The sequence below is a fragment of the Zootoca vivipara genome, chromosome 2 (assembly GCF_965207765.1).
Source record: "Zootoca vivipara chromosome 2, rZooViv2.hap1.1, whole genome shotgun sequence".
Classification (NCBI taxonomy): domain Eukaryota; kingdom Metazoa; phylum Chordata; class Lepidosauria; order Squamata; family Lacertidae; genus Zootoca; species Zootoca vivipara.
Genome location: NC_142584.1, coordinates 84,270,472 through 84,287,348, shown reverse-complemented (window position 1 = coordinate 84,287,348; position 16,877 = coordinate 84,270,472). Strand labels below are relative to the sequence as shown.

At 41.5% G+C, this 16,877-nt stretch overlaps 2 protein-coding genes across 3 annotated transcripts in view; both read right to left on the bottom strand.

The window, feature by feature from the left end:
• LOC118080053 (uncharacterized) overlaps positions 1–6,891 on the bottom strand; it is an 81,873-nt gene extending 74,982 nt beyond the window's left edge. The window contains exon 1 of the mRNA XM_088663274.1: positions 2,609–6,891. Coding sequence (XP_088519400.1) covers positions 2,609–2,676 — 68 coding nt within the window. The 5' untranslated portion in view covers positions 2,677–6,891. The remainder of the gene's footprint in view (positions 1–2,608) is intronic.
• A 1,347-nt stretch (positions 6,892–8,238) lies between these two features.
• Positions 8,239–16,877, bottom strand: part of LOC118080754 (thioredoxin reductase 3) — a 35,636-nt gene continuing 26,997 nt past the window's right edge. For both annotated transcript variants that reach the window (XM_035106482.3, XM_060271400.2), the window contains exons 15-16: positions 11,117–11,251; positions 8,239–10,653 (exon numbers count right to left, since the gene is read on the bottom strand). In XM_035106482.3, coding sequence (XP_034962373.2) covers positions 10,585–10,653; positions 11,117–11,251 — 204 coding nt within the window. In that variant the 3' untranslated portion in view covers positions 8,239–10,584. The remainder of the gene's footprint in view (positions 10,654–11,116; positions 11,252–16,877) is intronic.

The window sequence follows — 16,877 nt, the reverse complement described above, 5'->3', positions numbered from 1 at the left end:
GGAAGTTGTTGGCTGTAATGCAAGATGTTCTTTTTGAGATGTAAAATTTGAAAATTTAATTTAATTTTTTTTTAAAAAAATTAAATGTTCTGAAAAAGAAGTAATATTTTGCGTAATAAATGCAGGAGTTTCTCCCCTGTATATTATTTTGTATGCACGCACTTAATCTAGAAGTGCAAACCATACAAATGCCTGGTTTTGACAGCTTTTGTTCCTTGCTAGATCACGGAATATTCCCCCTCCCCATCTATCACGTGTTTAGTCTGACATATTAAAATATACATGAAATTTAGAGAAGTTGGTAGGATAATTACTTCCTTTTTTACAGAGAAGTGTAAAGACCAACAGAAAGATATACCAGCAATTCTACCACAGGGCAAAATATCCCAAATAAAATTAATATAGTACCAGTTTAACTATACATTTAATTCAAAATGGTTCCACAGCTGAAGGACCATGCAGCTAATCACAAATAACACGATTGTCATGTTTTATTATGAGTTATGGGCCACATTATGGTTCCTCAGAAACTAGGTCATCTTATATCTTGCATCTGTTATGAGTTTGTGGGCGTCAGACTTCTAATCCGTATTATCCTAGCAAGTGTTAAAATATAAACCAGGCTAGCTTCCTCATGAGGTCATTGCCTGGGGGATGGGCCATTAAGGGGATAGAGGACAAATAATGGTCCACAGGTGGTTAAATGGGGGAAAAGCCTGAGTGCAAGTAGATAAATAGGTACCGCTACAGCGGGAAGGTAAACAGCATTTCCGTGTGCTGCTCTGGTTCACCAGAAGTGGCTTTGTCATGCTGGCCACATGACCTGGAAGCTGTACACTAGCTCCCTTGGCCAATAACGTGAGATGAGTGCCGCAGCCCCAGAGTCGGTCACGACTGGACCGATGGAATCTCAAAAAAAAAAAAAAAATGCTGGGTTTACTTTGCTGGCAGTTAGCAATCAGAAAATAGAAGTAAAAGGTGAACACATCAAACATAATATAACTGCAAAATCAGCAACGTAGCTTTGGCTTCCAGTAGCCAGCTCTAACAATCGCAAGAACAAATATGTTCCCTCCTGAGGGGAACTAAAATGTACAACTTGGAACAAAAGGCACGCAGGCACACCAACAAAACACAGCAAACAGTCTGCAGGATCCCAAGCACACAAGAAACACACGCCTGACTGCAGGAATGCTGGAAAGACTGCCAAGCTATTGCCTTGAGCAGAAGGCAGGAACTGTACCGGTAACTGAGGTCTCTTCTGGATACAGGCTAGTTAAAAGTTCCTGAAAGCTAAGTACATTCCTGCCTTAAGCATTAGGATGCATTAATCCCAGTGAGTCTAGCATGCCAGAAAGTACACCCCCACCCACCCACAAACTTCTACAAAACAAATTTCTAAAGTGCCTAGGAAAAATGCATTTTCCTAGTTAAGAGGTTTTTCAAAAAGAAAGCCTTAATCTGATTTTACTAGGACTTAACATTTTAACTAATTTTTGTTTGCAGGAGCCTACATTTGACATTACGTGACACTTTCAGCATTGGTCTTTCAGCTCTGGGGCGGGCGTATATTTATTGTGCTTTTCAGGATTGTTTTAGGGCTCAGTATATGGACATATGAAATAATAAGAAAGGGGGTGCCTTTTATAACGTGCTGAGAGGAGTGCAACTTATTGCTGAATACCCACCATCAGCTTTCACAAATCTACAAATAGCAGAAAGGGGTTAAAGACTTAGAAAATTGAACCCAACTTGAATCCAACCCATTTTTTTTAAGAAATGTGACAATGAGGCATATAAGGGTGCATAACTCAAAAAGTGAGAGCTGGACCATAAAGAAGGCTGATCGCCGAAGAATCGATGCTTTTGAATTATGGTGCTGGAGGGGACTCTTGAGAGTCCCATGGACTGCAAGAAGATCAAACCTATCCATTCTGAAGGAAATCAGCCCCAAGTGCTCACTGGAAGGGCAGATCCTGAAGCTGAGGCTACAATACTTTGGCCACCTCATGAGAAGAGAAGACTCCCTGGAAAAGACCCTGATGTTGGGAAAGATTGAGGGCACAAGGAGAAGGGGACGACAGAGGACAAGATGGTTGGACAGTGTTCTCGAAGCTACCAACATGTATCTGACCAGAGCCGTCTTAAGCGCCCCTGGCGCCATGGTGCGCCGGATCTCTCCGGTGCCCTCCCGCCCTGTTTCCCAGCGCGGTGGGCGGGCGGGCAGGCACAGCGCGATCTCTCCGGTGCCCTCCCACCCCATTTCCCAGCGCGGTGGGCGGATGGGCGCAGCTGCGCAGCGGACCGGCCGGCCAGCGGACCGGCGTAGCTCGCGGCGCCCTCCTGGCAGGCCGGCGCCATGGTGCCCTGCGCCACCCAGCCTACATGTAGGGCCGGCCCTGTATCTGACCAAACTGCGGGAGGCAGTGGAAGACAGGAGTGCCTGGCGTGCTATGGTCCATGGGGTCACGAAGAGTCAGGCACGACTAAACGACTAAACAACAACAACAACAACAACTCAAAAAGGTTTTCAAAGCTACATGCAGATAAACCCAAAAGGATAATTTAAAAGTTAATATGTTGAATCTTAATATAGTACCATATTCACCTTTTTTTCTTGGAACCTCTTCGTTTTTGCTTTTTTATAGCACTGGTAATCCCTTGGCCTATATCCATTACCAAAAGCTATTGGCTAGTAGGTGCAGAACAAATAAGACCCTATGCTGATTTCTGGTTGGTGCAGAAGATTCACCATACTAGTAATCAATAAAACATTTACCTGAAATTCAAAAACCAAAAACATGAATTTACATAAAGAAGTGGAAAATCCCATTTGTAAAAACAGCTTGGATTTTGTGCACGCATCATGTTTCTCCAGGAACCCAGTTCAATACTAAAAAACAAACAAACAAAAACCCAGGGCTTTGAAGGATGCACAACTTACCTCCTTGTTTATGGAGGTTGCACTGTAGTCTATAGATAATCAACATTTTATAAGAATGGTTGCTGGTGGAAGTCATAAATTGTTAGCAATTATCACAGGCTGTTGTTAAGATAAAATAGAATAGTTCCAAGTTTGCTTTCCTGCCCTGTTATTTTTGCAGTAGTACCAAGCCCTCACTCCTTCCAATATGGTAACTGCTAACTGTTAATGTAAAGACTGTTAAGGTGGAACACAACAAGGATTAAAGCAATAAAACATAACAAGAAAATAAACTCTTTTTTTGAAGGCAGGTAGTCAATATAAGTAACATTAAAAACAAACAGCAGGATCTGAAACTGGAGGAAATTATGGCACCTGAAGATGGGGCTTTATTCTCTAAGGACACTTTACCCCCCAGTTTGGCTTGTACTGACTTTTTAAAACCCAAATTTATCTCCATTTTCCCTAATATAATAACTGCCTAGTTTGTCTTTGTTGCTGATATCCACTTACCATGGAATCTGCATTTTTTTCATCAAATGATGGAGATAGAGAAGAGCTGGAATGTACTACGTTATTAATTGTGTTGAGAAGAAGACAGAAGCCCCCCCCCCATTCTAGAACTATGGATCATTTGGTAGAACAGACTGGAGGTACATTCAAGACAAAAATAAAGGTAGCCCATCTTTCCACAATACATAGTTAACTAATAGGCTTTGCTGCTACAAGATGTGTTGATGGCTACTAGATCTCTGATTATATTTAAAAGGCTTTATGTAGCCAGGTCCTGAAAAGATAGGTGTACCAACCGCTATTAGCTATCTTTGCTAAATGGAAGCTCCATGTTCAAAGGCAGTGCACTGCCTGAGTAACAATTGCTGGGGTCTCAATTGATGAGGGAAGGGTGGATGCCTTCGTTCCCTGCTTGAAGAATTCCTAGAAGCATTTGGCTGGCTCTGCTGCGGTCTCAAGATACTGGACTAGAGGAGCCTTTAGTCAGCTCCAGAACAGCTCTTCAGAAGAACAAAAGGCAACTTCTTCCAGAAACAGTGGTCATGTACACACTCCCATTTACTCTGCATCCACTGTGTCCCCCCACCACTGGTTTGGGATGCGGTATACCCACAACAATGTTAGTCACAGTAATATCTATCCTGCCATTTCTTAGGAAATACTGTGTTCTGATGTGTTCTTCCCCAAATCAGTTCTGATCTGAACTGAGAAATAAATAAACAAACCTGGCTACATTTTAGGCCAGTTGTGTGTGTGTGTGTGTGTGTGTAGCCAATGCTACATTTACTGTAACGAATACAAAGTATGTGCAATGGAAATAATCCTCTATTTAACCCTGCCTGGTTTTCCCTCCCCTTCCTCCACCATTTCCCTACTTCTGCTGCTGTTGGCTTCCTTCTTAGCCCCATGGGACAGGGAACCTCTCACACCTGACCTTTGCAAAGCACCATGTGCACAGATGATGCTACAGAAAGAACAAGAAGCAGCCAGTGCCCTTGCTGGGCCAAAGGCAGCACAATAAGATATATTAGGTGATGCCACAGTTCCCAGTCCAGCAGTTGTACTGCTGCTTACTATTAGTAAATTTGGGGCAGAAGGTGGGTAGGGGCAGTTCCAGGCACCAGGTGCGTCGCTCACCATTCCTCCATCCTGGAATTCAGGGCAGGGCAGGATTAACCATTAAGCAAAATAAGCATGTGCTTAGGGCATCAAAGGAAGGGGGCACCACGGCAGTATTCCATTGCTAGATTTTTAACATTAACGGCCACAAATTGCTGAGCATTCATTTTCTCAGTTGAAGTGTATTGAAAATCTCAACAGAACAACTACAAACAAGGCAGGCTGCATAGGAGCCAAGTCCTAGGGGCCAAGGGGTCTTCAGCCCCACCCCCAATAAAATATTTGAGGGCACTGTGCTCCACCAAAACTGAGGGGCATTGCCATTTAAATGGCATAATGTGCACTGCATTATGTGGTCGATTATGCAGGGAAGGGCTTACTTGCGCCCCCATATTTTATTCAAGTTGGCACCCCTACCAGGCTGGATGCCTTATCTCTACTAAGTATGGAATGGAATGTAACATTAGTTTTGAAGATCTTATCGAGGACTTTGCAATTAGAAAAGTGGGGAGGATCCCACCCCCCACCCCAAATACAAGTAAAGTGGAAGTACACAAAAATAGGGGCACGGGTGGTGCTGTGGGTTAAAACACTGAGCCTAGGGCTTGCTGATCAGAAGGTCGGCGGTTCGAATCCCCGCAATGGGGTGAGCTCCCGTTGCTCGGTCCCAGCTCCTGCCCACCTAGCAGTTCAAAAGCACGTCAAAGTGCAAGTAGATAAATAGGTATCGCTCTGGTGGGAAGGTAAACGGCATTTCCGTGTGCTGCTCTGGTTCGCCAAAAGCGAGCGCCGCAACCCCAGAGTCATCCACGACTGGACCTAATGGTCAGGGGTCCCTTTACCTTTACATTTACACAAAAATAAGCCTTATTTTCCATTTTACTGTAGGTTTCACTTCACTTCATTTCGTTTCATTTTATGGTTTATTGTTGTTTATATTTTGAACTAGATGCATATATAATATGGGAACACCCCAACCTCCCAAGTGCTTGGGTTCTCTCAAGGTCTTAATCCTGCTCTGCTTTGGGGGGGGGGGGCGGATTGCGGAATGAGCAGAAGGGAAGGCTGTGTGGAAGAGAAGGGTCCCAGGATGCTGAGGGGCACCTTGCCTTGTCTCCTGCTGGCCGAAAGGCTGCCGCAGCCTCTCCCGCTCCCGCTCCCGCTTCGGTGTGAAGAGCCCCTCGCCGCCTGGCGCCGCCCTTCCAGAGGAAAAACCTCTCACACCGCGGCCCTGGGGATGGCAAGGTGGGAATGGCAACCGCCCGCGCGCCCCCTCCACCTCCGGAACCCGCCCGAACCTTCCAGGAGCGTGGGCGGCCAAGGAGGGCGCGCGCACTTCCCCCACCGACGGCTTTCTTGTTGCGCGCCGCCGGGCGGGCAGCGTAGCTTTGCCTAGAAGCAGCCAGGGCCTGACGGGGCCCAAGGCAGTCCACGCCGGGATGCTTATGCTCTCCCCTTCCCACCCAAGGCCGAGGTGAAGCCGCTGGAAAGGGCGGCGCGGCGGGGCTTCGCTTCTCTGGAAGCTGCCTGGAGCCCGAGGCGCATCTCCTGCTGCAGGCACGCGAAGGGCGGGCACGTGCGCCGGTTCCCAGCAGCAGGGCGGGTAGCGCAACCTGGTCCTCCCGTGAAAGGCCTCAGAGTGGGTCTTTGCCTGCATCCCTCTGTTGCAATCCTTCCCACAGGGCAGATTTGTGTGTGTGTGCGCGCGCGCATGTATGTACGTGTAAAGTGTGTGCCACACTATAAAATTTGCTTTGCCTTAGTGTGCAGGAAGGAGCACGAGACACAGCAAGGAAATCCCATCTCCTCTCTAGGGCAAAGCCTGATCGCCGGAGGGACTTGTCTTAACCAGAACATGAGACTAGCCCGCTGGATCAGGCCAATGGGCCGGCCATCCCGTTTCCACAGTGGCCATAGAATTGTAAGGGGCCCTGTGAGTCATCTAGTGCAACCCCTGGTCTGCTATTGATACGGTAACAGTGCTTCCGGCTTTACTAATGCTAATGCTTCATGTTCCCAGAGGGCAACCTGGTACCCTTGTTTTGGACTACAACTCCCATCAACCCTGTGTGTCAGCTGTGCTGGTCTGGCGGGAATTATCCCAAAGACCTAGAGGGCAACAGGTTGGCTTCCTCACCCATTCCACTGGAAGTTCAGCCAACGCAGACGTGGTTTTCTACACTGGACCATTCTCTCGCCCACATTGCTCAGCTTACCATCGAGTCCAATGAAGCGTTTTAGGTGTTGAGAAAATGTGTGCACTATTTTGTCATTTTGGTTGGCTGAAGTAAGCTATTGCCTTAATATGGACTACAGCAGGCATGTCAAACCTGCGGCCCTCCAGATGTTTTGGCCTACAACTCCCATGATCCCTAGCTAGCAGGACCAGTGGTTGGGGAAGATGGGAATTGTAGTCCAAAACATCTGGAGGGCCGCAGGTTTGACGTGCCTGGACTACAGAATTTCCCATGGGCCAACACAGCTTCATTTACAATATTATGTTAACGTGGCAATAGAATCATATGCTTACCCAAACATGGCCTGTTATGCTAAGGGACTAACATAATTTACAGAGGTATGGTTATATAACTAAATCATTGTAGAGCACAAAGGAACTTTCCCTTTCTCCCCCACCCTACACTGCCCCAGAGTTGGGGGGAAACCCAGAACAGATTGGGAGGGGCAGATAGGGTAGAAGGGCAAGTTCTTTTGTAGTAGTGGAAGTTATTCTGCATGTGCAATGCTTTAGTTGATACACCAAATTTAGCTGGCATCAAATCACAAAGTTGGAAGGGACCAACACCCCTGCAGTGCAGGAATCTTGCCCAACATGGGGTTCAAACCCACAACCTGAGATTAAGAGTCTCATGGTCTACCAACTGAGCTGTCCTGAAATTACATATTACCAAAAGTTTTAAATACTTTGACAAATACTATTGGTGTGAGCTTATGTATTTAATCTAAAATTTGATCATGCCTTCCCGTAACGGTGTTATCAGGAACAAAATCCTTGGGAGTTTCACAACTCTGTTCAAGATAGAACTAATTGCCCAACACTGTCAACAGAGCTGGCCCAATAAAAATAGACAAGAGCCTTGGGCAAAGATCTGTAATGCTCCACACCTTCAGAAAGTCAATCTTGTGTTTTCCTGAAGCATTTAAACTACAGCTGAAAATGTAGAGCACTTTTCAGCTATCAAAACTTAGCTAAAACATAAACCAAAATCATGTAAGGTCTCAGCCTTTCTTTTACTGATTTTCTCAGAGATAGAAACTGAAAAAAAACTAGCTAAAATGTAATTATTAACATGGTCCTGTACTCTACTTCTTCTTATTGACCTGAACTACTGTAGAATGCATAAAGTAAGAGGCATGGTCTATAAAGGCTTCTTTAGTGTTTTGAAGCTGAGGACTTCTGAAGCTGAGGACTCCCCCCCCCCCAAAAAAAATTAGTCAATTTGTTTCTTAACCCGTGTGAAGAGAGGATTGTTGCTCAACCAAAGAACGGGAACAAGAAATATGAAGGAAACACACACCCAGTGTTCACTCGTCAGGTCACATATTACACAAGTGTTTATATTGATGAATTGAATATTGTGTTTGGAAAGCAGCGACTGGCAGGTTTCCTACAAGTTCATATGTGATGGGAGTCCTGTCACGTGGAGAGCATGGCTACTGTACCCTTCAGCAACTGCTTCAATTTTATTTATTTTTTTACAATTTTTTATATTATACCTTTCAGGATACAAATCCCTCCAAGATGGCATACAAATTAACATTACAATTTTATAAGCACACACAAAATATGAACATACAAGAAGGTCACAAGGCTCGTTCCCACAGGGCAGTTGGTAGTAGAAAGACTCTGCAGCACCGGACAGTCCAGCTGGCACAGGCTCAGAGTGGGTCTTTGCCTGCATCCCCCTGTTGCAATCCTTCCCACAGGGCAGATTTGTGTGTGTGTGTGTGTGTGCGCGCGCGCATAGTGTGTGCCACACTACAAAATTTGCTTTGCCTTAGTGTGCAGTTTTTGCCTTTGTGCGTATACGCTTGTGAAGAAGCCCCAAGGAGAACTAGCGTAATGAATAACATGGAAGGTTATGGAATCAGAAGAGCATATTAGCAGTCAACTTACAGAAAAAGTTTGCCCATGTTTATCCCTGCTTATGAAAAAAAAAGTTTAAAATCACTGGTAAAAGCAGGGAGAAAGGCGGAAATTTAAATTGCATTGATACTTTGATTTTAATTTGGAATTATTCACATGCTGCTAATACTTTCAGTGTAATGACATCGTCTTCTTCCTGCTAAATCTGTTTTGAATCACATCTGCTATCTAGCAGTTGCCTCCAGTAAGGCATGTACAATTTCTGATGTCTGATGTTGCTATTAATATTCCTTTTGTGAACAACAGATTTTTGTTTTAAAATATTTTTACATCTTGGTAAAACAGTTGTAGCTCACTGACTCAGTAGGCACCTCCTCCTCCTCTTAGATTAGCAGTCAGCTCTGCTGCAGCATCCTTAAGAGGGACAGCAACAGCAAATTTTACACTTAGAATTTCTGTGCATTTGAAAACTGAGGGCTTCAAGTTTCTGTATTTAAAATATTTCCAACACCACTATTAAAACACCCTTTTAAAACATTAGGTTTTGTGCCATTTCCCCCACCCACCATACTCAGTGCCCCAGTAAGAGAAAAGACGATGATTGCCATTAAGGCTAGACTGCTCATACTGTTGGACGATGCTTTTTTATGATTGATGGGGCATGGGGAAGTAACATGCCCATCCCATAAGCTTTTCTGGGTCTCCAAATGTTGAGTCGTAAGAGATATTTCTGTTTGAAAAGAGGTAAGTTTTTCCTCAGGACAGTGCACAACTAATTACATTGCTCATTTACTGAACTTTAAATTCATGATACACCATAAATAGATTAAAAAAAACCTGTTCATATGATAATGGACAGATAATGAAATAATGCATTTCAGAAGATACTTTTTAATCACAGAATAAACTAAACTCAAGCATACATTCCTCAAAGTAAGTAGGGAATGCCAATGGGGCTTCATGTTTTCACTGTACTGGAATTTTTTATAAAGCACAATAAACCAGTGTTTATTGCTATGACACAGTTCAAGCTAATCACCTGCATACAATTAATCTAGACCAAATGCATTCCATTTTATGGCTGAAACAATGTACTTATTGCATAAAAAGGGAACATATTAATATTACCATAAAACAATTTAGACTCTACTTGGGTTTTTTTTTCTGAGTAGTCAAATCTGGGGTAAAGTTATTAAGGAAAAACTAGAGAAACGCCAAAAAAATGGTAAGAGTGATAATTTTGTGACTTAGGATGTCTGCTTTCTCTGGTGACCATGTACCTATTGATAAAAAAAAAATCAAGTCATCCCATTATGTGTCCTGTGAGCTATGATACATATAGGGACATAACACATTAATTTCGTAAACTCACTCTCCAACTTACGACCGTGTAAACGGGGATATTTATAGACATTGCAAACATATCTCACAATTCAGGTTAACAATTAACAAAATGCACTACTGACTCATCAAGGTCAATAGCTGTTGCTAGCCAATGTTATTAACTATACATTCACTGTGCCTGTTGCATTTGTACAAAAGCCCTGAAATTAATAGAATTAAACTTCACTTGGATGATTCAGAAGTTCCTCTGGAAGGAATCTCTACTGACTGGACAAATAGGTTCTCCCAACTTTGCATAGAAGTCATCAGCCATGACTCGCCTCCAGATGGGGTTCAGAGCCAAAGCTTCAAAAATACACAAAAGTGCAATTTCTAAGCAAGTCAGGATTAAGTTTACCCCCTGCTGTTTTGCCATTTCCTGCAGACACCACCACCTGCCATTGAAGTTTTATAAAATCAATGTTTGTGGTAGCAAAATACAACATTCAGATATTCATTTACCTGTGTATATCTGAATGCTTCCTAAAATCTTCAACATAGGTAAGTGGGACCAACAGGAAACAGTTTAAAACAGCAGGGTTTAACCTCAGCAGCCACTCTGAGTGATATCTTGCCCCGAAGCCTTTGTAATATCCATTGTAGTAAACACCTGCGAGGGAGAGGAAAAAATCCACAAATTATTTTTATTAATACGATTCAGAAATCCAGATTCCATTCAACACCATTCTGGCTGCGACTGTGTAACTGGACTAAAAACCTAACACAGAATTATCTTACTGTGAGCGTCAATCCCCAATGTGTAAAAAAAAGGGTAGCAGTGATTCTTTAAGCACAAAAAATTATAAATATGTTTTCAAAGACTTGTTTTAAAGAGTAATGTTCAGTGTCATGCCTCCTAGGCAGTGTTTATCCCAGGACCACAGAGAGAGAGAAGAATCACAAGGGAGTGGGGAGAAAAAAAGAACACACGTGTTGCAACAAAGAGATGTAACAGAACAAGGAGTGGCTGTTTGTTTAAAGATAGGAGATCCTTAAGTTATCGTAGAGAAGTAAATCAGTTCAAAATGCCACAAATGTATGTTCTAAGATGAGAGTGGTACTGAAACGCTTACCTCTGCACAAGTTGGATGTATACCAATTGTATCATTAAGTAATTCCTTTGTGAGACCACATTTTATTGCTGCTCCAAAGCCTTGTGTAATTTCCCCTGCATTAGGTCCAAGAACATGAAATCCTATCACACGGTTCTTCAAATAAAAGGGGAGGGGGAGGGAGAAGAGAGAGGTAAGTTGTCCCAGTTAGTATTTTCCCTTAAATTGTAGGCAGCTGCTTATTTGCTAGATGTTCTGCCTACTTCTGGTATATCATTTGCAAAAAAAAACCCCTGCAATCTGAATATTGAATTAGTTTCCAATATTCCAACACGAATACAGATGGCAATCAACTTTACCATACCAGACACTACCTTAGTATGTTACACCAATCTCCCCCCCCAACTTTCATACATTATCGTTTTTCCCAAATCTTGCGCCCATTTGATCATTACATTTTTTGTTAATTCTTCTTTGGTCTCCCATTCCAATATCAAATCGTATATATATTTTATATATTTATTTTTACCCTCCAATATTATTTCCCCAAATTTAGACATTTCTTTTTCAAATCCAATTGTATTGTCTTTTTTAAATCTTTCATTAATTTGAAAATATTGCAACCAAACATTACAATAATCAATAATTCCGAACTTCATTATATTCTCTTAACCTCAGGGTCCCATTTATCTCTCTTAACAAATCTTTATACACTGGCCAATTATTTTCCATATTTGTTTTTTTTTAACTGTTATTATTTCTTTAGGCGATATCCACCAAGGTGTTTTCGGCTCCAATGTTGCTTTATATTTTTTTCCACACTTTATATATTGATTTTCGTATGATATTGTTCCAAAAGCTGTTAAATACTTTCATTTTGTCTCTCAACATATACCAGTGCCATCCAAACCCCAACCTGGAACTTTCCAAATCTAATATTTCATTATTTTTTTAATTCAACTCAATCTTTTAACCAATATAATGCAGCTGCGTCATGATACAACTTTAAGTCTGGAAGACTTAACCCTCCTCTCTCTCTTTTATCTATTAACACTTTGTATTTAATCCTTGGTTTTTTTCCTTCCCAAATAAATTTACTGATGTCCTTTTTCCAATTGTCAAAGCATTTTGAGCCCCCCAGAATTGGTAGATTCTGAAACAGAAACATCATCTTGGGCAAGACACTCATCTTAATTATCGAAATTCTACCTAACAAGGAGATCTTCAATTTGGACCACATTTCCATTTTTTGCCTTATCTCTCTCCAAGTTCTCTCATAATTCTCTTGAAATAAATTTATATTATTGACCGTCATATAGATCCCTAGATATTTTATTTTTTCCCTAATTTCAGTTCCTGTTAATTCTTGTAATTTTTTTCGATCCAATTCCTCTACATTTTTTTGTAAGAATGCCACTTTTTTTACAATTTATTTTGAGCCCTGCCAATTCTCCAAATTCATTTATCTTTTCAAGTGCCTTGGGGATACTTTCCAGTGGATTCTCAGTGGTGATGATTATGTCGTCCGTGAACGCTCTTACCTTATATCTCCTGTATCCTATTTTAATTCCTTCTATTCCTTTCTCCTCTCTTATATTCTTCAATACAATTTCTGATACTATGATAAACAGCAAGGGGGATAGCGGACATCCTTGTCTTGTACCTTTATTAATTCGAATCTCTTTAGATGTAATTCCGTTTACAACAATTCTCGCTTTCTGTTCTTCATAAATTGCTCCAATTCCCCTTCTCATTCCCCCCCGATTCCTAGCTCTTCTAGAGTTTTCCTTAGAAAGGCCCACGACACCTTGTCGAAGGCCTTTTCCGCATCTATTGTCAGAATTGCCGCTTCCTTTCCTCTATCGTTTTCTAAAGGTTCAATTATATTAACTATATTTCTAATATTATCTTTAATTTGCCTTCCTTTAACAAATCCCGCCTGATTTTCATGAATAATTTCATTTAATACTAAATTTATCCTATTGGTCAATACTCCTGAATATATTTTATAATCGCAATTTAGCAGGGATATAGGTCTATAATTTACTGGGGAATCCAAATCGCTATCTTGTTTTGGTAATAAAGTTATAATTGCTTCTTTCCAAGAATCCGGTATTATGCTTTTATTCAAAATTTCATTCATTACTTTACTCAAATCCACTATTAATATGTCATCTAATTTTTTATAATATTCTATCTGGATTCCATCAGGCCCCGGGGACTTACCAATTTTCATTTTTTGTATTACTTTCCTAATTTCTATTTCTGTTATATTTTCATTAATTTTAGCTACTTTTTCTTTTGCTATTTTAGATAATTTAGCTTTACTTATATATTCTCCCATTTCTTTTTCTTCTTCTTTTCGACAAAGGTTAGAATAGAATTTCTCAAATACTTCCCTAATTTCTTTGGGCTTTTCAATCCCCGTCCCTTCCACTTTTAATCTGTTTATTAACCTTTCCATTTTCCTTTTCTTTAATTGCCACGCAAGTAGCCTCCCTGGTCTATTGGCTGTCACGGTCCGGTCGGCGGACGTCAGGACCAGAGGCAAGATGGTGGTGAAGAAGCAGGAACAGGTGCAGGCAGTTGCAGAGTCAAGGAGCAAGGCAGAGACGAAGGTCCATGGGGCAAGAAGCAAGGCGAAGGCTCAAGGAACAAGAAGCAAGGCGAAGGCTCAAGGAACAAGAAGCAAGGCAAAGGTCCAAGGGTAGAGGAGCAAGGCGAAGGCAAAGCAAGGGTCCCAGGAGCAAGGCGAAGGATCAAGGAACAAGAAGCAAGGCGAAGGTCCAAGGAACAAGAAGCAAGGCGAAGGTCCAAGGGTCGAGGAGCAAGGCGTCGACAAGGCGAGGGTCCAAGGAGCAGGAGGCCAGATGCAACCAGGCAGGGATAGCATTGCTGTGGCAAAGAGCTGAAGGGAAATGCTGGGCTTTTATCCCTCCCAGCTCCTGCCACCAGGTGCAGTGAGATCTCAAGTGGCCTCACCTGGGGGACTACTCCTTGCCTCTCCAGCACAAGCTGAGGACTTCACCTGTGTGGCCACGCCTTGCTTCTCCAGCACAAGTTGAGGCATGCCCCAGTCCTGCAAATCACTACAGGCCCCAGAGCCTGACTCCTTCCCATACTTCTGACAATTGGCCCACTCAAAATGCTTGTATTTCCAAAATTGTATTTGTCTCTCCAATTCTTGTTCTATTATATTTTCATATTCTGTTCTTAAAATCTTTAGTTCTTGCTCTATTTCTTTGTCTTATATAATATCTTCTCCTTCTTCTTTATTTCCTCCATTAATTTTCTTTTCTTTTCTTCCTTCAAATTTCTTTCAATTTTATTTTGTTGGACGAGATAACCCCTCACCACTGCTTTCCCCGCATCCCAAACCGTTTTCAGATCTACTTCCCCATTACAATTTAGCTCAAAATACTCTTTCATCAACTCACGCGCTCCCTGCACAATTTTTTCATTGTTTAAAAGAAAAACATTCATTCTCCATCTTCTATTCTTTTCCTGTTCTTTCCTTTCCAAACATAACGTTATCGGGTTGTGGTCTGTTAGCGTCTTGGGGAGTATTTCTACTCTCCCAATTTCCCTTATTATGTCTTTAGAGACCCATATTCCGTCAATCCTACTTGCTACTTGGTGCCATGAGGAGCAATATGTAAATTCTTTCCGGATTGGATATTTGTACCTCCATGAGTCTACAAGATCTAAGTTTTCAACCATTCTACAAAAGTTCTTTGGGAGGTTTGTTTCTTTCTTTTTCCCCTTATTTGCTGATTTATCCAACTCCGGATTCATAACTCCGTTCAAATCGCCCATTATAATCATATTTTCCTCCGCATAGCCAATTAATTCCCCCTCTAATTCTTAAAAAAAAATTAACTTTACCCCCATTGGGTACATATATCCCCACTATTATCAACTTTTTCCCTTTTCTTTTCCTAATTTTCCATTTTCCAGAATTTTCTCATGTTTTTTATTAATGTGTGTCTCTTGGAGACAGATAATATCCCAATTTGATTTTTTTAACACATGCCCCAATTTATTTCTCTTCTTTTTATTATTCAAACCGTTCACGTTCCATGAGATTATTTTTAAATTCATTTTTATTTTATTAATTTATTATCAATATATATATATATATATATACTTACTGCTCAATCAAGAGAAAATCACTCTCTATGCCTTTTCCTCACTGCTAAGCCACAATCTCTGTATTGCTGAATTGATAGTAGATATAATAATAGCTTTTTTCAGGGGAGCTTTCCCTTCCTATTTTCAATCGAAATGTTTTACAATTTTATCCCTCCCCTCCCCTGTGGTTCCTTTTAAACAATTCATTACAATTAAGTTTCTTGAATCAATCCTTCTTCTTCTTCTTCTTCACTCGCTCCAATTTCATTTTCTTCCTCCGCATTGCTGTCTTGTTGTTCTTCCACCGGTCTTATTTTCTCTCCCCCAAGCTCCTGCCAATATTTTCGCCAAAATATGTCCGCTTCTCCTACTATCTCGAATTTCCTCTGCTTCCCTTTATAGAAAAAAGATGGATACTCCCAGCGAAATACAATTTTTTTCTTTTTTAATGGTTTCGTCAAAAAGTCATATTTCTTTCTCTTCTGAATCAATCGGGGGGGACCTCCTTCAATATCACAATCTCAACTCCTTCTATCTTCAATTTCTTTTCCCCCTTCGTTTTCAAGATCTTTTCCACCAGCCATCCAGTGGTGAACGATACTAAAACGTCCCCTGGCCAATTATTGGCTTTGGCTTTCTTTGAGTTTACTCTAAAAGTCTTTCCCACTCTTTCTTCAATTCCTTCTATCTCCACCTCCAACCATTTCGCAACCTCTTCCACAATTATTCTCTCAATGTCCTCACCCTCTTTCTCTGGTACATTTTGAAACCTCAATGTTTTTTCTCTAATTTTTAATTGCATCATTGCCAAGGCATCAAGAGCAGCCTCCTGCAGTGCTCTCTGCTCATCTAGTTCCTTCCTCATTTTTTCCGTTTCTTTCTTACTTTCATTCTTTTCATTGTTGGCTTTTTTGATGTTGTTTTCCAGTGCTTGGATTTTATTTTTCATTTCCTCTATCTCTGTTTCCGTCGCTTTACTTCTCTCGTACTTCAGTCAGTTCACTTCCTATTTCCTTTCTCTCTTTCACACCCTTGTCTACTTTTTCCTCCATTTTGTCCACTTTGTCTTCCAAAAATTTCATCCTGTCACTCATCTTTTTTCAGTCAAATCTTTCTTTACTTCTCCTATGTCTCCTTTTAAACTTAGAATGAGTTCTTTCAAGTCCATTTCTGCTTCCATTGTGGAGTTCCTTCTTTGTTGTTGATTTCCTACTCCTATTAATTTGGGTGGCATTTTCCTTTTTTTCCTTCTCTGCTTGTAATATCCTCTTTCTCCACCAGGTGGCACTTTGCTTGGTATTGCCTGTCTTTTTAGTTTCCTCCTCTGGTGTCGCTGTTTGGAGGCACAGTCGATTTACAGTCTCTCTTTATACACTTCTCCTTGTCTCCAACTCTCCCCCTACTTCCTGCTTCTTCTTTCAGCTTTTTTGCTTAATCATTTCTGTAGTGAGGCATCCGCCATTTTAATAATTCCCTTTTAAAAATTCAGTCTCTCTCTTCTCCACACACACACGCTACAGCCCGTTAGTCTCCCGCTTTCCTCAATAAACTAATTTCTTTTATTTTCCAATTGCTCAGTCTCAAGCAGTTATCTTTATACTAATCCTTGCTTCCCAGGCAAAGTTCATTTGCATGCATGTACTGTATCTCA